This window comes from Manis pentadactyla, chromosome 9, assembly GCF_030020395.1.
Source record: "Manis pentadactyla isolate mManPen7 chromosome 9, mManPen7.hap1, whole genome shotgun sequence".
NCBI classification, from domain to species: Eukaryota; Metazoa; Chordata; class Mammalia; order Pholidota; family Manidae; genus Manis; species Manis pentadactyla.
This window is the reverse complement of record NC_080027.1, coordinates 120,196,031-120,220,743: the sequence shown is the minus strand read 5'-3', so window position 1 is coordinate 120,220,743 and position 24,713 is coordinate 120,196,031. Positions and strand designations below refer to the sequence as shown.

Here is a 24,713-nt window from a genome sequence, read left to right as displayed (position 1 = left end):
AATAGCCACTTACTGCATTGTACAGCATAGATATGAAAATTTCCATTATCACAGAAAGTTACTTTGAACGGTGCTGTTCTAGAAGGTTCTTACTTAAATCTGACTTTCAGTCTGGATTTTTCTAGATGTTCTCATGCTAGGCTGCTCCATAGGAATGAGGGAATGATGGGCCCTAAGTCTGGGTGTGGTGCAATGTGAGATGGGGAGGAGAGAAAAGAGGATCAGGATGTCAAAACTACTAATTTCATGTTGCCAACCTGTATGCTTTCTGCAGACCTGAGTCTCTGCTGGTACTGAACTATTCAGTCTGCCTGGGGGAGAGTGGGTGGCTGTCTGTAGCAGAGGAGGGATTCAGGTAGTAGCTTCAGCCAGAGGGGTTTTGGGGTAACATCCTCCCAACTCCACTTCAGATGCAAGGAAGGTATACCAAGGGCGACCCTAGATAAGGTGGGTGTAATGCCATTAGCCTAACTCATTATGCCCCTGGGCCTTCACTGGGCGGGCATAGCAGGGATTGAGACCGGGACACAGGCCGGGGATGAGGCAAGCAGTTATGCTTCAGCCAGTTTTGAAAGTGGTTGACATGATGGAGATGGAATGAGAGATGAAGAGCCAGATACTGGGCACGCCCGCCTCACCCTCCCCAACTCACCACGCTGGGCTGCCCTGCCCACTGCGGAGGCCCCTTAATGGAGAGGAGTCAGGAAGAGCACAGGCACATCCATGCCATACCACACACACACACACACACACACACACACCACACAGGACACAAATACACACATATACCTCCCTGCCCCAGCTGCCATACACACACACACACACACACACATACACACCACACACCACCCATACATACACAGCACACACAGGATGCAAACACATACATACATATGCCACACACACACACACACTATACACACAACACACAGGACAGAAATACATACATATACCCCACCACCGCCATCATACACACACACACACACACACACACACACACACACACAAAACCACATTACAGTTTCCAGGGAGATTATGGAAAGAATCTTTAACCCGACCTCTCAGTAGGCCTCGGCTTTTCCTCTCGGCTTCAAGGGGGCCAGCAGATGGTCCCAGCTAAGCGGGCAAACCTTCCAGTGCCTCCAAAATCAGGGTTGCGGCCCTCCAAGGCCCATAGTCCAATTAAGCTTTGTTCTCACAAGTGGAAAGCAAATGAATTCGGAGCCATTCCTTCCCTCCTGTCCGGCATCAAGCCCTCAGGCCTCCCCGCCTCCCCTTGGCAAGCCCCCTGCACTTGCCCATATGGACTCCTTGCCTCTCATTCTCTGCTCTGAAGATTCGGTTACTCAGAGATCACAGACCTCCAGAAAGATTTCCTTCCAAGATGTCTTTAGACTGCAGGGATCTGCCTGAATAGTGCAAAGGAAATTTCCAGGCTCAAGGCTTGGCCTCCATCATGGAGCCTCTCTTGACCCAAGAGGTGGGGATGAGGGACAAAGCTCCCTGGACTTCCCGTCCTGCTCCTGTTTCCTTCTCCCAGGAGCCCAGGAGAGCTGCAGGGGGGCCCTGGTGCTCTGCTCCCCTTCCAGAGGCACTCTTCCTTCCCACAGAGCTAATTGGCATGGCTGGCATAAATATATCCATATATCTCTCTATAAATATACACATCTTTAGCTATATATATCTTTTCTTCTAAAGATTTGGCAAGAATTCCCTAGGAGCCTTTTCCATGACACAATAGAAAACCAGCAGAGTCATCAGTTTGATCGTTCCCACAAATACTGCTTCAAGCTGACCTTTGCACAGCTCTCTTGAACCCTGCTTCCAGGAGCTCAGCCCCTCAGCCCTCACCAGCCCCTAACCCCCTGGGAGCTGCAAAAGACAACTCGGTTTCCTGAAGTCACCACTTTAGTCCTCATTAGCTTCTGTCTGGAAGCAAAAAAAAAAAATCCATTGCTTTTGACCTACCATCTTAAAAAAATAATAGGCTTTGGATCTGAGCTCCAGCGGGCAGCAGGAGGAAATTAGCTGGGCGGTGGGATTCCCTGGCACATAGGGCTGGTGTGGGTACAGATGGCGTGCTGGTGGTTTCCAAGTGAGCTAGAACTCTGGGGGTAGGATAGTGGGGCCCCCTGAGTAGGTATCTACTGAGGCTGAGCAACCACTTGGGGCACTAAGCAAAGATGTGGTGCATCCCCCCGTGACCCTTGGGTCAACAGAAGGAACTCCAGGGTACAAGGACAGAGCTGGAGGAGTCACATAGTCACACAGAAAGTCATGACTCTCTGAGGGAGTTATCATCAGGCACAGGTTCTGAGAGCCTGATCTTCATCACCCTGCAACAGCATTTGTTGGAAGGAGGCCCAGGAAGGGAGGAGGGTAATGCTGGCTCTTCCGTTTATTTTTTTTTCCCCCCTCTGCTGTTAAAGGCAGGTGGGCAGAGACAGCCCCTGTGACTTTTCTTTAAATCATTAAGACCCCAGCCACATGTTGACACCATATTTAATCCTGAAACAGTTTTTCTTGATTTCCAAAGTGAGAGCTGGAAGAGGGGGTTCCTAAGCAGAGAGATGAAAATGTAAAGAGCTAGGACAATTAACAGAGAAATGCAGAAAATGTAACTCGGCAAAGAAAAAAAAAATAGAAGAATCCAAATCCACAACTATACCTTCTTTAGCCTTTCTTGTTCCATGTTTTTTTTCTTAAAGTTGCTTTGTTATCCTTGCAACAGAGAATGCCAGCAGGCGTTGCTGGCAGCTGTTTAATGACAGTGTGGAGACCATCTTTCAGAAAGGTAGGGGGCAGTGGTGGAGAACCTGGGACGGGGGAGGAGTTGGTGGCCCCAGATCCGCGGGGAGGTAGCTAAGGAATGGGGTTCTGCTCTGGGAATTGCAGTATTATGTTGTATAGAATTCTTCCTGTAGGAAGTAAGTAAGGGGGAGGGACAAATACAGATTTTAGTGTTTGCAGACCTAAAAATTTTGAGCTGGAATTACAAACAGCTTGCTGTGTCTTTGGGCAAATATCTACGCTCCTCTAGTTGGCATCTTCCACCTCCTTCTTCATTGTTAAGTCACTGTCAGGAGGATTAAATAAAAGGACGCGGAGTCCCTTGGAGACGGATCCCAGCAGCCCCCGGGGGTGATCAGCCCTGCAATTATCCCACATCTGGAAAAGGTAATGGCTCCCAGACTGGCAGGGGCGTGTCGGAGACCTGCACGAGGAAGATGTTTCTTGTTACCTAGCTGGTCTCAGTTCCGCGGTGTGTGAGAGAGACTGTGGGAGGCCGGGTTTGGAAGGGAGTAAGATAGCAGTGATGGGCGTTAACGACACACGGATTCCTTGGAAATACACAAAATCAGAAACTCTTCTGCTCTGGGCTTACAGCTGAATTCCCTGCAACCGAGGCAAACCTGAATACCTCTCAGATCACAAATCTTCCTCGGAGAGAGCACGGGCAGCAGAGCCAGGGGAAGACGTCCTCAGGCACACTGCCCTCCCTCAACTGTTGCTCCCCTTCCTGTTGAGACAGTCACCGAGATCTTGTGAAAGTTCTTGGCATTTTTTTTCCCCCTCCACCTGCAGGGCATTAGCCAGCCACATATTCCTGGGATCTAACCTGCAGATGTCAGGTTCCCTCTCTAGAGCCTTGCTCATTCATGTTACGGTTTTTCGTTGTTGGTGCTGTTGTTTAACGGAGGAGGGTGGTATTTAACCTACCATCACATATGCAGTGTGTGCAAATAATGGGAGGAGGGTATAGGCTTTGGGGCAGCAGTTCAAGCATGGACCTGTAAGCCCCTGGTCACAGGTCAGGTGGTCAAGGTGCAAATGGTAATTAGCAACAGAAATGCCTACTGAGTGTCTGAGGTTGCTAATGAGATGGGCAGGGAAGGGGAGAGAAGAATACTGATTCCATATATTTGTGCAGTACTGTGCACCTTTCCAAATGTTTTCACATGTATTATCTCACTAAATCCATCCCTTAATCCTATGAAGCAGGAACCAGAATTATCCATGCCTCCACTTTAGAGATGAGGGACCAAGGTGACTTCCCTACGGTCAGTGGCTGTAAAGCCAGGGCTGGCACCCAGGCCACCTGGTTTCTGGGCTTCTTTTCCCAGCTCCACATTCCTTCACTGTCCACGCTGCACAGCTGGTACTCCATATCCTGTCTTTTGGGAAAGCGAGAAGGAGGCAAACACATCCCAGGCCTTCAAATAGACTGTAGCTACCCGGGGAAGGGCCCTGTTATATTGTCCTTTACGTGTCCATGGCCCATGACCTGCAGGGTTCCAAGACTGTTGTTCGAAGGGTTACTTCAGGTATCGGGCAGGGCACAGCAAGGACCCAAGGCACGAAGGCACTGTGAGCTTTGAACCACAGAACGAGGCTCTATGTCTGGGTTCCAGGGCTTACTGTCTGAATGGCCCAGTGGGATTTCTGTTTGCCTCATCTCCACAGTGGAGATAACACTCTCCTCTAGGGCTCCCTTCAGAACTAAATGGAAAGAAGAAAAATGGATAAGTACCCTAGGCACTGTAGTGCATAACCTGGGATCTTCCTGACCCTGAGGTGCAGGAGGTCACCGAGATAAGACAGCAGAGGGCTAAGGAAGCTCCTCTGACCAGTGCTCATGTCCTCCTGTCCCAGGTGGGTTGAGTGTAGTGTGCCCAGGAATGGAGGGTGGGCTCCATTAGGGTGGCAGAGGGCTTAGGGCATGGTAGGCTTTCAATGAACGGGGTTCCCTTCTGTCTCTATCCATTCAAAGCGATCCTCTATTGTGAGAAGCATGAGAAGAAGGGCAGTGTGAGGACCATTCTGAGGACATCTTGAGGATCCCTCCCAGCCTTGGGGTCCTAAATGATTCCAGGATATGTCTTTAAAATGGGCCCACTGGCACGACTGCTTAGCTCTTCCATGCCGTTCTTAGGGTCTCTGCTGAGTTGCCGAGTAAATACAGGTGACCCTTAGCCACATGACTGTGCCAGGGGAGGCGATGGCGGCTGTGGTCTAAGTCACCTGACTCCCAGCAGAGGCAGGACAGATGGCAGTCTTGTGGTTCATTCGGGGGCCTGGGCTGACCTATTCTCAGGGCCCGCAGAAGAAGCCCAGCGTAGGCAGGAGGTCCCCTGGGGTGGTACACTGTCTATACCTCCCCATCTGTTTGAGCCCCACTGGGAGTGAGCCTACCCAGGGCAGAGGCCGAGGACGTGCACACCGGCTAGCTGTCCTCGAGGACTCAATCTTTGCCAAGCATCATGCTGAACACTGAACACACCTGACATCATTCTCACTCCACAGATGAAGACCCCAGAGTTGATTTTCCCAATACCCTCTACCTGTTAGGTGGCAAAGACAGGATTCGAACCAAGATGGTCTGATACTGAGGTCCATGTTCTTCCCATTACCCATGCTGCCTCTGTCCAAACAGCCCACCGGTCAGGAGCTCCAAACGAAATACCAAACCTCCTACAGTTTGCACTAAATCAGCACTAGGAGAAGCTGGAGGCTGGCAGACAGCAGATCTTTATCAAGACATCTCGGAGCAAGAGAAATATTTCCCCCCTCCTCCCAGTCAAAGGGTTGGCAATGTTTATAAGATGAGAAACATTTTGGGAGGGGGGCCAGGAGGGTGCAATCTCAAGCTAAAATCACCACTCACACCAAGATCACCGCCATTCCACCCGCACTGGGGCCTCAAGAATTTTACTCCATTGCTCATGTGTGTGTACATGAGGCCGTGGAGGGGGAGGGGGAAAGAAGGAGGCAGGAAAGGAAAAGTAATATCTTCTTTCATACCCAGTGGCATTTATCAACTACACTCTCCTCCCCCAAACTGTGCTTCTCTCTTACGTAGTTTCTGCGTCCTCTTTCCTGACCTTGTGCACAGTGCCAGCATGGTTTAGAGAATGAGCACAGACACTGGGGCCAGCAGACCTGGGTTTCTCTCCAGATCTACCACCTACCGAATTGTCCAATAAATACCCGCTCTATGAATAAATGGGAAAATGGCTTCACCTGCCTGAGCCTTAGTTTTCTCATCAGGAAAGATAAATAGCCATAGTGTTTTAGGGCTGCAGTAAGGACGGCAGTGCCGAGTGAAGCACAGTGGTGATGCTCACGTAGCTGATGCTCAACAAATGTGCATTAACTTGGTCAAAGCTTCTCAACCTCAGCATTACTGGCATTTGGGGAAGGATACTACTTTGATGCAGGGACTGCTCTGTGTACTGGAGAGCGTTTAGCGGCATCCCTGGCCTTTACCCACTAGATGCCAGTTGCACCTCCTGTCATGGACATAATAATCAAACATGTCTCCAGATACAGCCAAATGTCCACAGAATCTCCCCAGGTGAGAAAAATACTGGCTTCATATGATTAACGGTGATGTTAGCAAACAGGTCATCTGTCTGAAGCACACAGTAGGCACTGACAGCAGCACTCATTTCTTTGAATGAGTGAGTGAGTGAACGTACAAATGAACACACCGAGTAATGGGGATGTCTTTCTGCCTCTTCAAACCCTTGGTGGCAGGAGGAATATAGTCTACTAAGACCTGGACTCCAGCAGTTTGATGGACTCACAGAGGGGCAGGGGCCTGGGAAGGGCACCACCCAGCCCTCCTTGCTCTCTCTGCCACCAGCTGACTTTGGGCACAGACCTGGCATCTGCTGGATTTGCAGGGGGAGCACTGGTGGAGTGAGGCTGTGTGTTAAGTGAGGCTGAAGGAATTTCCCCTCTGGGGAAAGGGCAGTCCCAGAGGAATTCTTCTGGCAGCAATAATGGCTTGAATTTCTGTGTAGGAGATGTGACTGCTTGAATCATGTGCACCCCCTGAAGAGCCTCACCCTTGACCACGGCCAGCCACAGGCACTGGTAGGAACCCCTGAAGTCCTACCTTACCTGGGGGTATAACACACACCTTCAAGCCCTTTTGACTCACATCAAAAATATACCTTTGTATTGGGGCAGAGAGGTGATTTCTGTCTCCCATTTCTTCCTTCCCCATCCTCCATGCTCGCCCCCCACTGCTATTTTCCCTTTTTGAACATTTATCGACTGTCTGCTACGTTAGTTAGCACTATAGGCACAGAGATAATAAACAGCCCCTATCCTGAAACAGATGTACTGACAGACAGAGAAGGACAAAAGCCAATTACAATACACACAATAATAATAGGTAACATTTCCTGAGCACTTATTCTGCTTTGGACAATGATGGATGTGCTTTAGGCACATGAACTCCTTTGCACGCCGCTCACAACAAGCCTGTGGGGGCAGAAACTGCTTTCATTTCCAGTTCATACATGAGGAAATGGGCACAGAGGGGAGACTGATTCTTGCTTCATCACCCAGATATGAAGGGGCAGAATCAGGAGTGGAGTCCAGGACAACTTGGCTATTGGGCCTGGGCTCTTCTTACTACCCTGCTCTTCTGCTCTGATAGGCACGGGACAGGGCACCGTGAGGCACACGCAGGGGGCTTCCTGGAGGAGGTGATGCCATAGCATCCTGAGGGTGAGAAGGGGTTAGCTGGGCAAGGGCACAGTGTTCCTGTCTCTGAGAACAAGGCGCCCAAGTCACAAGGCGAGGAGGAGCGTGGAGATGCCTCCGGGTTCCAGGGACGGGGAAGTTCTCAGCTCCCTGAGGGCCCACCCTGCTGAGGTCCCACAGAGACCTGGTCTGGTTCTCTGGACACGCACTCAGAGCTGCCTATTTGGCCACCTCTCCCAGCCTGTGCTGTCCGCTTTGGTGTCACAACCAAGACCACGACCGACGCTCCGTTGCGTGCTGCTGTCGGCTTCCGCGGTCCCTTCCACCCAGATGCCTGATCTCTCCCTGCCCTGGGCCTCTGGACCAGCTCCTGGCCCTACTCTGGGTCCTTCCAGCTTTGCCTTATTTTGCTGTCACTGGCACCAGGTTTGGGGGGAGTTTGTGTGCGTGAGTATTTGTGAATGCGTGTGTGTGTGTGTGTGGCAGGTGGTGAGTGTGGTGAATGCATGCCTCTCACAGGGGGCCCATACCACAAGGACAGATATTTCATCATCTGTCATTGGAACCTGTTTTTATTCACAATAAAAAAAAATCATACTCACAACTCTAATGTATATAAATTAGATGAAAGCAAGATACTTTGATTGAAGGAGGGTTGAATAGGGGGACTGGAATGGTCAACCTAGAGTTCAAAGGCACAGTCTAAAAACCATTAGATAAAGAGTCTTAACATTTTGGAGGCATAGCTTTAAGAATCTGATGAAAGCAACGGGACCTCTACACAAAAATTTTAGACACACAAATGTTCGCGTAACTTTTTTTTTTTTTTTATAGATCATGGACCCCCTGAATCCTGGAACACAGGCTTAAAATTTCTGTGCCTTCAGCTTCTGCCGTATCTTCCTCTTAGGCCTTCCTGCCATTCGGATTTTGCCAGGAGGAGTTATGTTGGCGGCTGCAGCCCAGAGAATGAGGAACCCAGACAATCCTGGCATTGCTTTGTTTGCTCAAAGAGAGCAGAGACTCCGGGTTTGGAAAGCACAGCCTCCTTATGCTCACATTTCTACGACAAGGGCATTGGTGTTGACATTGCTCTCACCCGGCTCTTCGGGGCTGGGTCTCAGAGAGGATTTGTGCCTCCATTTCCATACTAGCTTAATGCTTCTTAGCTCACACACCAAGGCCATGATTAGGATGGACAAAGGATGGGATCCAGCTAGCAAAGTGAGTGTCACTCCTGGGTGATGCTGGGAAAATCTCTGGGCCCCTCTGGGCCAGTCTCCTCATCTGTAAGATCGTTGGCCCTGGATGGTTAGGATTACTAGATGAGTTCAAAATGGGTGGAATATACCTGAAAGCTCTGAATATACATCAAACCACCAAAAGGTTTAAGGGTGGTATTATTATCTTGCCATCCAGAGACTGTTTGGCAGATTCATAGCAAGAGAGTTAGTTGCCTTCTAGCCTGGGAACCAGGGAGAATAACAGAGATCACTTATACTTAAAAGGGGCAAGTTGAAGCCCATGATATACAATGATTTGTCCAGGGTCATCCATCAGTGAGTCTTGGGGGTGGCAGAGAGAGCTCACAGATTAGGGCAATCCCAGCAACATCCAGTGGCTGTGGGGCCATCTGCTCCCTCGTCTAAGGCTCCCAACCCTCAGCTAAGGAAGGAGACTCTGAGAACAGCCTCTCACCACTCTTCCCCTGGTCCTTTGTGCTCAGGCTGGGGCCCTTATTTGCTACAAGATGCAAATCAACTTCCAAGTCTGCAGTGATGGGAAAATGAGAAGGTTCTTCACTGGGTGCGACTGCTGTTAATGAGCTGATCTGGGGGAAAAGACTGCGTGGAAATGAACAGTCATTACTCAGAGTCACCGGAGTGCTCCGTGCAGCCTGCCCGACGTGTGTGTTTCATGCAGCGCCCAGGCTGCTGGCCCCAAGGGCCTCAGGCAGGTTTATGAGATTAAAGCCCAGGCCCAATAAATAATTTAGCAGCTTACTGCAAACACACATACACTCAGTATAATAACTACTCTCTCCAGCAGTCTAATGTGTACATACATTTTAAATGCACATCACTTTCATCTACATGTTTCCATTTGATGTGGGGTCCAAAACCAAATAAGGAGGAGAAAAAGAAATCTCACCTCCACCCTCTGTCTACATCCTGCTGCTAAGATGGAGTTGATGATGAAGCAAACTGTTCCATGCACTGATTATCCAGGGCTTTTCGGGCTGTCCTCCACCGCCCGGCCTCTCTGTCTTTGCTCTGTTCTCTGCTTTTGGTTGCCGTTTGTGTGAGTAGGAACAACCGGGAATCTCCTTTAGACCAATTATGAATTCAGCATTTGGTTTTTTTCCTCCCAGGGGCGCCTTCTACGGAGCAAAGCTGGCTCCTGCAGCGTGCCGAGGGGCTTTGCTGTTGGGTGCAGCTCAAAGGCTGAAATAAATATCACCGCCATGGCCATCAGAGTCTTGGCTGAAGGTTTAATGAGCCAGAAGTAGTAGTGATTGATTGGTAAGAGTTGGTCTTGGCCATGAAGGAGCAGGAGAGTGTTGGAGAGGAGAGGGGGAAGAGGATGGGGTGGGTGTCACAGGGAGGGAGGGAGGGCGGGAGAAAGTAGAGGAAACTTCAGGAAGTTGCTCTAAGATTTAGAAGCACCAATGGGAGATGAGTGACATAGAGCAATCTATGTATCGACAGGAACTGTCAGGAGAAAATGATGCAAAAGGACAACATCCTCTCCTTACTGGGAACTCTACTGGATCTGATCACAGGGGACAGGTGGCTCCAGTGGGGAGATGGGCATGGGGGAGAGTGGCAGGATTTCCCTTTTGTGGAAATCTGAGAGAGTGACACCTCTCTGCACCAGCCCCTTGAATCTCCTTCTGTAGGTGGCACCTACCCCCCCAACCAACTGGCCATTGGGCTCGTACGGATACCAGTGCGCTTACCCATCCCCCCTACTTTTCCCACCTCCCTGGCCTTGGCTACTACATTCACTGCCAGGGGTTGTGGTTTATTTCTCATTTTTTATGGCCTGGGACAGGCTGCCTACAAATAGCTCCCCAAAGAGTGGGGAAATACAGGCATCTGCCATTCTCTGAAGCTCTTCCCAGAAATGAAAAGGACAGTCGTATAATGTTGTGAGGGCTGGAGGTGGAGGGTGGGTAACATGCATCATAAAAAGTGTAATGGACTAATGCTAATACACAGACTGGCTGCAGCCCAGGGGTGTCTGCTGAGCTCAAACATAAATAGTGGGGAGATACCAAGGAGACAGATTTTTTATTTCTTTGATTTGATGGTCGGGGGAGGCTGGGCATATTTTTTCCTCTATTTCTCTGACTGCGACCATTTATCTGGGGATACCACCAATCTGTCTGAGACTGAAGCTACTCAATGTTTTATGACTTCCAGAGCAGTTAAACTCCTGGAAAGACTGGAGGTGCAGGAAGATTAGTGGGTCCCACACATTCCCTCAACAGGTGAGTCAATTTTGGGGGTTTGTTTGTATCATCCAAGATTTCACAAGTGATAAGAGACCAGAAGAGGGTAAGTAATTAAGTTGAATGTGCGTCTGAATCATATACGAGGAACTATGTACTCGCCCAGCATCAGGCTAATTCCTAGTATTGTAAGATATTTGTTAATGAATGAAAAATTTTGGGTGCTTGAGGACTTAAGCATAAATACTGTTTTTGTTCTAGGGTTCTACATGGAAACAGACCTACCTTGTGTGTGTCGGGGGGTCAGAGGACAAAAGTGAATACAACTCCTGTGTGAAAAGGGCCTCCACTCTAGCTGATGCGAAGATGTTCTCGCCCTTTCTCCACACCTGTGAACCTGTATCTATGAGTTGGCCTCTGGGCCCTGAACTCAAGGATGGATTCAGTCTACCTAAGACCTGGACCTCTTGAGAGCAAAGAGAAACAGCAGAAACTATGGTGCCTACATGGGGCGGGGAGCCCTGTTTAGCCTTCCTGTGTGTGGTGAGACTAAGGCTGGAGGTATTCGGAATTCATATTCCAGTTCACCATTCCTTCTGGAGGACTTCATTTTCCACACGCTGACCCTGAGAATAGGTGGAGAGAAAAGGGTACCAAGGGCCATTCCTTTTGTCTTCTGTATCTGGGTAGGTGTGAAAGGAAAAAGAGAAGGAGTTGTGGGGAATCTAATTAGGCGTAGAGACCTGTGATAAGCAATTGTGAGACTTCTCTAATCTCATTATAAACCCTCTGAAGTAGACATTATTCTCTCTGTTTAAAGCTAAGAATTCTTAACTCTCGGTGTCCAAGAGGTTAAGCAACTTAGCTAAGATCATGTACTTAATAAATGGTAAGGTTAGAATTTAAACTCAAACAATTGTCTTTTCACAATGACTTAAAAATATGAAATGAAAAAAAAATCAATAAATGATGATATGGGGGGAAAACTCTTTTCAGCCTGAAGGTCAAAAAGAGCAGGGACTAATGCATCCTTTGTGCCCACAGGTGCACATTATTATTCCAAGTGGTAAGAGAGGTCACTACATGCGCTATTGCCGGAAAAGAGTTAGAGACCCTTTGTGTGCCTGACGACACATGACAGCTCTGAGGGTGAATGGGGCAATGCTGGACTGGGGGCCTGGAATCCAAGGCTGGACTCCCCAGGAAATAAATATGCTGCAAATTTCTCTGGAGGGGCATTTTGTTTGAGAGAGAGCTCGTCCTTTCTGCCATGTGCAGCAGTGGGTTCTTCTATGTATGAGGTTAACAGTGCTCTGTGGCCCAGAATGCTCTCTGGGTGGGGGTCCTTGGGGTCCAATGGGAGTGGGCTCTTGACCAATCCATCTACCTGGAAATGAGGCCCACCTCATCCTGTCAAGAGGGGTTTGGGTCAGCATTTTCAACCAAGCTTGGGTCATAAAGAAACCTTCCCTTGGTTGGCTCATAGCAAACTTAAAGTCAGAAATCACCATAGTAGGCAGTCTCTTAGCCAAAGCTCACTAGTATTAGGTTAGACTTCAGGAAGACCTTCCTGACTGTGAGCTGTCTGAGACCTGACAGCGAGCAACCAACGTTGGCTCTCAAACACCCTTTCCTAAAGACTCTGAAGAGCAGGAGAGATACCTAATTGCTGCCCACAGCCCTGGGCAGAGGGGGACCTTCTCTGCAGCCTCACCTTGGCCTGCTGGTATTTCAGTCAAGGCCCAATACAAATATAGAATGTATAATTTTCACATCATTCTTGGCAAACTAGGTGCACCCCATTAGCCGAGTTACAAGGATGCCATTTTCTATCAAGAAAAAGATATGCCACATCGTGGTGCTTAGCTCAGGGCCCTTTTAATAGCAATCCTAATTATATGGCTGCAAATTTAATTCATAGCAATGATTAGTGTCAGAACCAAAGGCATCAGGCATCAATATTGATGGAATTGCATAAGCCCCATAAACAGAGAACAAGCATGTGGGCCCATCCCCTGGCAGTGGTTTGCTGTTAACTATTGCATTAAGGTCTCTTCCAATTTTGCCAGATCAAAATGACTCCATTTCTCAGTGTCCTCCTCCCCACTGACACCTTTGCCCTGCCAGCTCTGAATGGGTATGACTGGCACACAAAAGATCCCAGACAGCGTCTTTGAAGAAGAGCCCAGGGGTTCCAAGGGATGCTCGGGTGATGGGCCGAGGCCCCACGCCTTACCCAGAAGCCCTTGGCCTTGCCAGCAACACTCCTTTGTCTTCCCTTCAGAGCGCTCACAGCAGACAGTGATGCCTGCAGAAAGGGGAGTCAGCTGGGGACTGTGCGTGGCACAAAAGGCTGCCACCCCATCCATTGTGGCCTGGGCTGAGATGGGTGGGGAGGGGGAGAAGGTGGCCTGAGGGGGGGGTGACACAGGCAGCGTGTGCCGAGGTGGCAGCTGCCATATCCTGGGTTTCCAGGGCATCTTTGCTCCAAAGAGTCTGAAGAGTCAGTACTTTCACTTTTGTCTCGTGCATCTTCTTGCAGCTGTCAGGCAGGTGTTGGGTTACAGATGGACAAATGGCACCTTACAGAAGGCCAACAGAGCGCTGACAGCCGGGGCTTAAAGCGCAGGTTAGAGTCGGAGAGCTCTGGATTCAAATTCTAGCTTTCCACTTAGTAGCAACGTGACTGTCAAGTTATTTTAGTGGTGAGTCTGTTTGCCCTACAGAAAATGGACGTAATATTGATCTTTTCTTTACACGGATGTTATGAGGCTTAACTGAAAAAAAAAAAAACCCTACTAAGCTCAGTATTTAGCACATAGGAAGTGCTTAATGTATAAAAGACACCCCCTCAAAACAAATGAACAAACAGCAGCATGCTTAAAGAAAGGACTAACATGTAAGGCTTGAGATCCCCCAATTCAGTGTTCTGATTTGTCAGGACACCTTAGTCCCAAGGCAAACATTTGTGTTTAAGCAGCATTGCTAGGGGGCCGGGCTCTGCTAAGCTCCCTCAGACATGCGGAGTGAGGGCTTGGGGATGCCGGTCACCTCAGGGCAGGGCTAGGTGGTCAGGCCTGGGACAGGAAGCTCAGCCAGGCTCTTGCCCTGGAAAGTGTCCCCACACTGACCTTAGGCTCTGCTTAGGGAATGCCTGCATGCTGGGGAGAGGTGGATTTTACTCTGAAGTTTTGTGCAGAGGGGATATTCTTCTGTATGATAAAGAGAGAATTTGGAATCTGAGCACCTGGATTTTAGTCTTGCCTGTATTGCTAAGAACCTGGGTGATTCTGAGAAGGTTATTTAATGTTTCGAGGCCTCAGCTGCCTTATCTATAAAATGGAACAATGAATATCTCCCCTGCCCAAAGTCTGTAGGCTGGACCAGTTTTCTGGGATCCTTTCCAGCAACAAAATCAGGGTAAGATTCTGACCTGTGTGATGGAGTCCACCTTCTCCCTGGGTGGCCTGCTCCTCCTTGGCTGTGCTGTCACCCACCCTGAACAGCAAAGTGTCCCTGATTTGTTACTAAAGCCTGTTGATGCCGTTGCTCCGCCCAGGTTAGGTGGGGACACCCAGCTAGTGTCAGCAGCCTTTGAATGAGAAAACCAGAAAGCAGTATAGGAAAGCTATACAGGATGGCCAATTGGGATGACCCCAGAGGCACTAGCTTCTAAACTTCTGCACCTTGGAGCCTAGAAACCTTTCTGGAAGCTGAGGCCGGGGGAGGGATACAATCCTGGGAAGAGCCTCAGGAGGACTGAATCTCAGGTTGATTTTCCCCACCTTGTATCTCCATATATTTCCTGCTTCCCTGGACAGAAGGACTCATGATAACAAGAAGGGAAGAGAAGTTCAAGTGGCTGCGAGCTTTTAGCTTCATCATCTTGGCCTGTATAAGTAACCTAGGTACATGCCGGGCCTGTTTCCACCTCCAGTTCCTACATCTTCCCTTGACTGACCCTGCGACCCTGAGGAAGTCCATAATCTCTCTGGATTTTCACATCACCATCTGCAACAAAGCAGAGAAAAAGACCCACCCTTTCTTTTCATCAGAAAATGTTACGGAGTTAATGAGCTAATAGGAACCAAGGGAATCTGGGCCCTTGGAAGAAAAGCTAGAAATAGTACAGGAAGGGTGGTAGGAATAGTATGAGAGTCACACACATAGTAATATTGGTAGCAGCAGCAATGGCTGCCATGTACTAAGCATCTACTATGCATCAGGCCCTGGATTATTACTCTATATCCCTCATGTCTGATGTGCACAGCAATCTTGCCAGGTAACATTTATGGACCAGTTGAGGAAAGTCAGGTTCCCTCCCAAGGTCACAGTTAATCTGCACAGCAGAGCTGTGCAGCCTAGGATATTATGGTTGGCTTGGGAGCATGCAAAGGGCAGAGAATGGCTCTGTGTTAGTTAATTCTGCAAGGCCGCAAGAGCAAACAGCCACTTCCCCCAGCCCTGCCCTGGGGAGGGGTCAGTCCATATTGTTTGGTGATATGGGACTCGGAAAGCTCTCACTGGTGACTAATGCCGCTGGATGCCAATGTCCAGCAGGATTAGATTAGTTCAGCTCAGCTGGTCTAGGCTTCTGAATGTTTTTTCCCATGACTTGGGGTTGGGGGCAGGCGGCAGGATTCTCTTCCTCCCTATGACCTTGCAAACGTGGCACTAAAAAGGAGGCTGATCTGACAGCTCCATTCCCCAAGGGAGCCAGAGAAGTGGGGTTTGGGGGAAGCCTCAAAGATAGAAATAATAGAAAGCACTTTCATGCCAAGCACTAGAGTATACACTTTCTTTCATACATGATTTCATTTTATCCTTGCAATACTGCAAAATGTTTATTACTGCCCTGTTTCACAGAAGAAGAAAATTGAGGTTCCCAAGTTAAGCATTATTATTTAGGAGCATATATGCTCAAGCTCAGCATCGTGCTTTATGGAAATTATTTCATTACACTTTTCTTTCCCCATCTGCACTTACTATCGTCTAAACATACTATATATTGTAGTTACTCTTTTCTGTCTGTCTTCCCACATCAAGATATCATTTTCATCAGGGCAGGCATCTTTGACCATTTTGTTCACTACTGTACTCCCAGCAAATGGCACATAGTGGGTGTTGAATCAATTTTAGTTCAATAATGAATCATTTCATTTAATCCTCCACACAGTGTCATGAGGCACTCTAATTGTCCACCTTCTACAGATGAAGGAACAAGGTCAGAGGTGACCTGGCTAGTAGGCAGGAGGCAGGACTGTATCCCATGAGCTTAGAGACACCTTGTTACATAAACTGGTTTCTACCTGAAGGCAGAGGAATGGACAATGTGGTCTTTGGAGGTCGCTTCCAAACCAGAGATACATGTCCATGTCCCGTATCCACAGGCAGGCAAGGCTCAATGGCCTGAAAGAATGTATATCTACGTGGTTTGTATTTTCCTACAGGTAAGAGCTTTGTAAACATTTGCACCTCGGCCTCTTGAAAATTCAGCGGTCTACGTGGGTCCCCTGGATTCTGTGAGCTTGCGTCATTACCCGCCTCCCCGACCCTGCCCCTGAAACACGGTTCCCTGCCTTTCACCTGTCCTGTGATAAAGCCCTCCTGAATTCCGACCACACAACCTGCATGCCTCACTCAGGGATTCTCCAAGCCTGTAACATGTAAAAGTTGCATAAAAGATGCAAGAAACAAATGAATCTTTGGTTTCCCCCCCTTTCAGAACGGCTCTACGAGACCAGGGCCTCCTCCCCAGGGGTCAGCTGGGGCTCTGGAGAGAAACCCACACCCCCTTTCTACACCTGTCATGGTCAAGCAGGGGGATGTGGCAGCCGGGGGTGGGGGTGGGGGATTCTGTAAATAAGTCTCCTTCCCGGTGCCAACCAGATGCTGCCTTTCCCAGCTTTCAGAAGACCAGTTCTTGGGACCCAAGAGGGCTATAAAACAACAAAACAAACAGCGAGTTTGGCGGCAGGAGCCCGGGCAGAGAGCCAGACTCATTACTAGGGATGTGGTGGTGAGCTCCCAGACACCACCCCACCCCTTCCATGCAGGCTCTGGGGAAGGGGAGAGGGTGTCTGCGCCCCACTGCCCTAGCCCCCAGCACTGCTGAGCTGTGCGGGGCAGTTCGGGCTTCTGGTCAGGGTCACAAGTCCCAGGGGGGCTGCGAGGTCTCCTCCAGTTGGACGCGCAGCCCTGTCTGTTTACTCAATGCAGGGTTCACACTGAGAGACGAGTGAATCATTTCCACTCAGGGGAAGGAGCGGCTATTGTTCGGTGGGGCTGGCCCAGAGAGAAAGGCATGTTTCTCAGTTTCTCATCCAACTTGGCCTTCTGTCCACCAAGACAACCCCACCCCACGAGGGAGCTAAGTATCAGGTTAGGAACTTGCATGTGTTTTGGGAGGAAGTATAAATGCTGATATCAAAACGGAGAGACCACATAACCTTGGGCAAGATACTTAATATCTCTGTGGCTCAGTTTCCCACATCTGTAAAATGGGGCAGAGAGGCAGGGGGCAAACACTATACTTAGTTGAAGTCTTTGCAGAAGAAAGAACGTGCCACAGAAAGGTATCCTGTAAATAATCAGTGTTATCAAATAACTGAGCAATAAGCTGGGCTGGGGAGAGTTCATATTTTGGTCCTCCTGATGGAGACTTTCCAGCGTCTAAGCTGCTCCAGAAAGCAGCTCACAGTTTTCCTGGCTTTGCTTAGTAAATCATTTGTGAGGTTACAAAGAGAAGAATAAGCCTGGGGCGTCAGGGCTTCCTGTGGGCTGCCGACTGGAGACCTTGGGTTGGCATGTCCCTTTGGGAAAGGCAGAAAGAATTTTCCCCAAGAATTTCACACAGGCATTTCAGCAGCTGTGGTGAGCTAATGGGAAAGAGGGTGGTGCCAAAAGAGGCCGGGGCCCTCCCCCCAAAACTTGAAAAGGGCTACGTCTCTGCGGATCTGCAAAAATGTCCAGGAGTTCAATAGACAGGGGTCTGGCGGGGTAGGGTTGGGGCGGAGGTTACCTGAGCCTTTGCACCTGCCTCCCTGCTTAGGCCAGTGTGCATGTGATCCCAGTGAGGCGGATGGCTGTCCTTGCTACGCTGGGGATGCCCAGGCAATGGTGTTCACGCTGCTCCCTTCTCCTACCCCATCACCGTTTCTGAGAGGGCCACCCCACCCTCTTCTAGATGCATGAACCTGAGAATAAACGTTTTTCTTGTTACCTATCAAATGTTCTCTTGTTTTCTTGACTCCTCACCCCACCACCACCCTAACCAGACACCCCCAACCCATCTGACACACAGTAACTTCCTTCCTTTGCAAACTAGCCACGTCAAAGGGAGTCACCCTGGGTGTCTGGTTCTATTCCAATCAGAGCAAATAGGTGTCTGGAGTAGCTCTCCAATACAGCTGAGTAAAATCTAATGAGACTAATATGTGAGAGGTGTTGGGTCTGACAGTAGGCTGGGTGACATGAATGTGAAAAAGAGTGTCCCTGTCCCTCAGGGGCTGGAAATCTCAGGAGAGGTGGACACGCCAACTGCCCCCACGTCAGATGCTGTTGGAGCAAAACCACGCGCTGAGAGGGGTCTGAGGCGGTGCAACTCACAATGCTCAAAGGGACAGGGCGAAGGGCAGTTCCGAAGCCTTGCACTGCACTGGAGGTGTCTAGTGGGGACAGAGAGCGGGGAGCCACCAGCTCCTGCAGCTCTGGAAGGTCCCTGGGCCCAGGGACCAGAGGAGGCCTCCGGGGACAGAGAGCCGGGATGGAGGCAGCATTGCAGCCACTGTAGATAGAACGAAGCAGCCAGAGGCACTCTGCCTGACCTTTGAGAGAGTCCTTGCCCCTGAGTCCTGGTGTCTGTCTGCTCCGCTCAGCTCCTTTCCTCCTGTCCGCCAGGACTCATGTCAGACTGCCTCCGGGACTCCTCCCTGCAACCCGGGAAGGCCTATTAAATGAGTGTGTGGCTCCCATGCCACCACACGTCTTCTGCCTGCTGTGATCTTATTTCCCAGCATCTCTTATCTGGATCCCCACAGCCTGTCATTCATAGCAGGGATGTCAGCACAGTCCACTGCGCCCGCCCCAGACACCCTGCTTTTCCTCCCTGACGTCTTGCCCCAGGCCTGCGTGTCCCCATCACCGTGGCCGAACCTTGCCTGTCTGCACCAAGCCCCTCTCTCCTTGACCCTGAGGGCCCTTCCGCTGTGCTCAGATGTCAAGCTCGAACCCAGGGCGTCTGCAACACCGACTCCCAGGGGGCCTCGGCCTCCCTCTCTGCCACGGCCTGCCCTCCGGCATCACCCACTCCCACTGAAGGAACTGGGGGAACCGTGGGGGCACGACTGAAAAGCCCATGTGGTTGGTGCAGAAGCCCCCTCGCCAGCACCGTGCCTGATGACTATTCAGTCTCTGCTTGAATGCTCCCACTGACTGGGAGCTCCTTCCCTCTCGAGTCACTTCTGTCCATTATGGGACAGTCTGGCTGCAAGAAACGTTTTCCTTACATTAAGTGGAAATCTGCTTTACTTTAACTCCTACTCATTGGCTCTATTCCGCCCTCTGGCAACACACCAAATAAATCAAATTCACCTTCCACAGCTTAATGGGTAAGCACACAGATTGGGAAATCAGGTGATCAAGGTTCAAATCCTGCCTCTGACATTTACTTGCTATGAGACCTCAGACACAAATTTTGTTATCTTTCTTAGCCTCTCTTTCCTCATCTGTAAAATGGAAGGAATCATAGAACTTACATCACAGAATAACATCAAGATTAAATGTGTTAATAGCCATAAAGCTCTTAGAATTACATCTGTCACATAACAAGTGCTCGATAAGTTATATTATCTGGAGGAAGCTGTTTTGTCTCCTCTTTCACTCTTCTTTCCTTGGGTTAACATCCTTTTAAAAATATTCTGCATCTAGCATGACTTTCACAACCTTCAAGTTCTTGATTATCTGGTGCTTTCATTTCCTTACCACCTCTTACAATGTTATCTCCAGTGTCAGGTGGAGCCACCACTTCTCCCAACCTGGAAATCATTCTTCCGTTAGTGTGGTGAACGCTAGCTAACTGTGGTTACACTGCACCGCACGGTTAGCCTATGTTGCTTGTGGTCAACAAAGACCCCAAGGTCCTTTTCACTCGATCTCCTAAGGGCTTGGATTCCCCCTGTGCTCGACCTCTACCTTCCACCTGACCGAGTCCTCCACTCCCCTCTCTGCACTCTGGACCCTCCCTGCACGTGCTTTGCACCTTCTCAGTGTGGTTCCCAGGTCCAGGGTGCCCTTCTCTGGCACCCCCAACTCATTAGATTATCCAACTCATTCCACCTTTAAGCAAATCCTGGGGATCTTCTTGATGAAGCCTTCCAGGCTGATCACACAACAGTAGATGGGGCCTCTGGAATTGCTCTGTCCCTGTGGTGAATCCTTGCCTGTCTTCTTATGGCCTGTAATGCCTTAGCCTATGCGAGTACTGTGCACCTTGGCTCGAGGCCTTGTCCTTATTCTGCCTGTTCCTTCCGTGTGTTGGCGCCTCAAATAAACAGCGGCCTCATCTGTGATGTTCTCCGCAAGCGAGTATGTGACACAGCACATAACACACCTCGTGGTCATCCCACTGCTGGTGAGTCTCTGCTTCCTCTCAACCTCCCCACCTAGGGACATCCTGTTCCTACGGGCTGCAGTGGATAAGGGCCGGACAGCCTGACAGACGCCTGGTCAGGCAGGGAAGGAGTGAGCTGTTATGACGCACCCTGCTTCCCTCCCCTCTCCAAACTCTTAGCTAGGTTTTTTTTTTCTTTATTTTCCTTCCTGTGTTGAAAGAGCTATGGGGCCTGGACCACAGTAGGGTTTCCTGGGGACATTCCATAAATTCCTCTTGGGCTGTTTCTCTGGAAAGCAGTGAAGGCAGGCGGGTGGGTAAGCGGGAGGCCGACGGGAGCCTGGGTGTATCAGGTGCCTCTAAGGAGTGTGGTTGGGAAGGAAGGGTGAGTTACCCAGAGGAGAAGCAGAGGAATTATGAGCTCATAGAAACAACCTAAGAAAGAGTGAAGAGTGGAAAGGTACAGCCAACTTGCACGTTGGAACAAGCTGTGACCAACCACATCCCCAGCCTCCCCTTGAACCCACTGACTGCCTCCATGGTGGCCTGCCCGCCAGGCCCAAGAGAACTTGGCTCACTTGGGCGTGTGCCATGGAAAGACGCCCCCAAGCAGCATGTGCTGGGAAAGATGCACAGAGATGCAGACAAGCTCAGTCCAAGTTGACACTGACCTGGCTGGGTTGCTCTTCCTGCATTCAATCCTCATCCACCCATTAGGAAACATTAATTCCTTAACTCCAGTCTCGGACCAAGAGAGTGGAGGCGTGGCCCCTCCCAAGCTCCATGGCAAGCCTGGACCTGTGGACTGTTCTCGGCCTCCATCCCCAGGCTCTGTGGCTGCTTCTTTAGGTAAAAAGGGTGCCAAATTGGGTGTCAGGGCAGGAAGCAACTTATCCTAGACTCTATGCTTGGCAAGTTACTTTTCTTCTCTGAGCCTCAGTTTCCCTGCAGAGTAGTGAGACTGTTGGGCCAGATGACCTCTAGTATTCCTTAGAGAATGGGTCTATTTTTCAAAACAGTTTTGGGGGCTATCCCCAAAAGGAGGAAGGAAATAAATATGAATAAAACATATCCCTGCCTTTAATAGAACTTTAAAGAGAAAAAAGGAGACAAGCAGGTACACAAATGATTCAGAACAGTGCTAGAGGTGCTGGAAGGAGAGGGGAAGGCGCTGAGCACCAGCCTAGCTGTGGCTACTGCTGGCTTCTGGAAAGCTTCTGGGCAGTTTAGAGAAAGGTGGTCTCTACAAGCAGCTGAATTAGTAAGAGGAGCGCCTTGAGTGGATCTGCATACCTGAGGGCACACGGCTTGACAAGGAGAGCTCAGGCTGGATTTCAACCGCCAGATGCCCCTTGGCCCAGTGCCCCTGTGCAAGGCACAGTCTATGTAACTGAACAGGCACTCTGCATGGAAGCAGCCAGCCTCAGGGGTCCGGGCTGAACCCTGTCCTAGTGAACAGACCACTTTTAAATCTTAGTCGAATCTCGCAAGGCAAGTCCTTCCCTCCCCCATTTGGGGAAAGCAAATGCAGGAACCACACTCATGCTCTTCTCCATGTGCCTAAAAGCCAAGCCAGGGTCCACAGTCCCAGGCAGAGTGGACGCAGGGGGCAGGTAGGAAAGGGAAAGGTGGAAAGGGGGTAAAGGGCTGTGGTATCGTGAGAACCAGAAGACATCTGGAAGGTTCAGCATCTCCACATCAACCCAGGCCAGTTTTGCTCACCAGCTCTGGCAACGGCTCAGACAAGCAGAACACGGAAATGCTTCCTTGGGCTCTCTCCCTGCCACCCTCCTGCCACATCCCCAAATGACATCTCTCCAGAGGCTAGAAATGGATTAGGAGGGAAGGGCTGCAGGGGTGACATCAACATCAAGGGTGAGACGTGCTGAGGTCTTGCCTGTGCCTCCATCCACAGGTGGTGGGGCTGGAGGGTAAGCTTGGGAAAAGGGGATTAGCTGGGACTGGGAAGACTGTGGCTGTTATGATCCCACATAATGAACCAGACTGTGCTCCGTCTCCGCACCCTAAGCCCTAGACAAGCAGCTACAAGCTGTTGGCTTCGTCCTGCCACACATGAAGCCTCCCGTGCATCAGTCCCACACGGCCATGCCCTCCAGCTCCTGGAGGTGCCCCCTGGCAGGCACAGGACAAGATGTCCACTTCCTCCTTGTCTTGGGGGGGTGGGTGGGGGGTGGGGGGATAGAGTCTGATTGCAGGAAGAGGAAAGAACAGAGGATGGCTTCTTAGCCAGACACCACAGTTCGCCTGTGTTTGAGGAACTGGTGCCCATAATCTGCTTCAACCAGCTGCTTTGGATTCAGCAAAGACTTCTGACCAGTGTAATCAGTCCTACAGGCCATGGGGAGGGGTTTGCGATGCGGATGATCCATAATATAGATAATCAAAAGATCAGTTCCACTTGGAGATAGTGATTTTTTTCTCCCTTAGGCAGATGCACCTTCCTGATTCTTCGAAGTTTAGGCGATATTGAAATATGTTTGCATTCCCTAGACACCCAGGGACTAATGGTGTGGAAGCAGCTAGAAGAGAAACCACAAAATGAACCCCCTACCTACTGCCCCATTCTGCATCTCCCCACACAAGAATCGCCTGCAGTGAAATTTTTATCTTCCAGGAAGGGTTCTCAGCTGAGGAGCTGAATGGCATCGGGGTATCTGGGCTCACAGCCTCTTACCTTTTTCAGCTTGCCGCTCTTAGTCCCCACAAAAACCACACTGTAGCCATTGTAAACGTAGGAGGCCACTGAGGTCATGCGGTCCCGGCTGGTGGTGTACAGGGTCAGGCCCTCCACGGGAGTTGAGCCTCCGAGCGGCTGGTTGATGTCCAGTCCACAGAAGTTGTCATCAATGGGGACGGGCTGCAGGGAAAGGGAGGGGACTGGGGTGAGTAGCCGTGGAGGGATGGTATAAGCAGTCTACACAAGCCACCCCCCCATTGCCAACCTAGGGCACCAGGCCTCTGAGAGGTACAGACATGGGGTTTAGGAGCCCAGCACACGCTGCCAACGTTCACATCTCCCTAGCTGACTCCTGTGAAACTAGAGGAATCAGCCGCTTTCCTCTTACTCACCTGCAGCCACCCATTCACTTTTCTACCAAGAGCCCCAGGGGCCATTTGTAAAGCTGATGGCTTTATACTCATTTTCTGGCTATTTTAGCGTTCCTGTGGACCATGCCATCGCGTGGGGATGCTTCTATTTGGACAGCGGAGATTCAGTCTAAAGGCAACAACATATGATTTCTCCCGCCTGGAGGGGGTTTCCTGTTTATTTCTTGAGCTGCAAGATCTCCCTTTGGGCACAAAGAATTTTAAGCCATTCAATTAATCACCACATACTGGGGACAGATTGCAAAGTGTCATCATAATACAGAACAGGGGCTTGTACTTTGGCAAAGTTGCTTAACCTAAAGAAACCTCAGTTTCTTCATTTGTCATACTTCCTGCCCAGTTTGCTGAGAATTATTGAAGAGCTCGTGAAACAATGCATATGCCAAAGAGTTTTTGTTAAGTTGTACACGATTTCCACTGTTGGGTGTTACAGGTCTTCTCCAACGTTGGGGTAGAAGTGAATAAAAGAGAATTCTGAAGGTGATTGTTCAGGAGGGTCTGGGGCACCTTAGAAAGAAGGTCACCTGGAACAAGGAAGCAGCAGGTGGGCAGAGGGCAGGGAGGCCTGAGTTCAGCCTCTGTGTACTGCTAAGCGGCTACATAAATTCGGACCTGTTGCATCCTCTTTTGGGGGCTGTTAAAGAGGATGTTGATTGATTACTTATAAGATTTCATTTAGTTAAAAAATGAACGTATGCTTCCTTAGGACAGGGGCTGCTGAAGGGCTTGTGTTCTCAGCACAGTGCCCAGCTGGGCCACAAAGAGTCCTCTGAAATGTCCCAGTTGATTGCGTGATGTGGAATTCTGGAAGCACAGGCTACAGGCTCTGGGCCGGAAAGAGCCCTGAGTCCTGTGACCGCTGTTCCTTCTGGGTCTGGAAAGGCATCCCAGAGGGGGAAGGAAATGACCACCGTGGGAAGCATAGAAAGCATCAGGGAGAAACCTGCAGCCTGTTTCCTCCACCTCCTCTGCCCCACTTCCCAGGGAAGAGCGGGCTGGTGCGTCCCTCGCTGACAGCCTCGT

General features: G+C 50.0%; 1 protein-coding gene across 4 annotated transcripts in view; it reads right to left on the bottom strand.

The window, feature by feature from the left end:
• The window catches only part of PLXNA2 (plexin A2), a 207,878-nt gene that overhangs the window by 153,443 nt on the left and 29,722 nt on the right, over positions 1 to 24,713 (bottom strand). For 3 of the 4 annotated variants that reach the window (XM_036912408.2, XM_036912406.2, XM_036912405.2), the window contains exon 3: positions 23,257 to 23,439. In XM_036912408.2, coding sequence (XP_036768303.2) covers positions 23,257 to 23,439 — 183 coding nt within the window. Of the gene's footprint in view, positions 1 to 11,236; positions 11,634 to 23,256; positions 23,440 to 24,713 lie in introns of those variants that run through there. The other variant, XM_036912407.2, reaches the window with a different exon arrangement.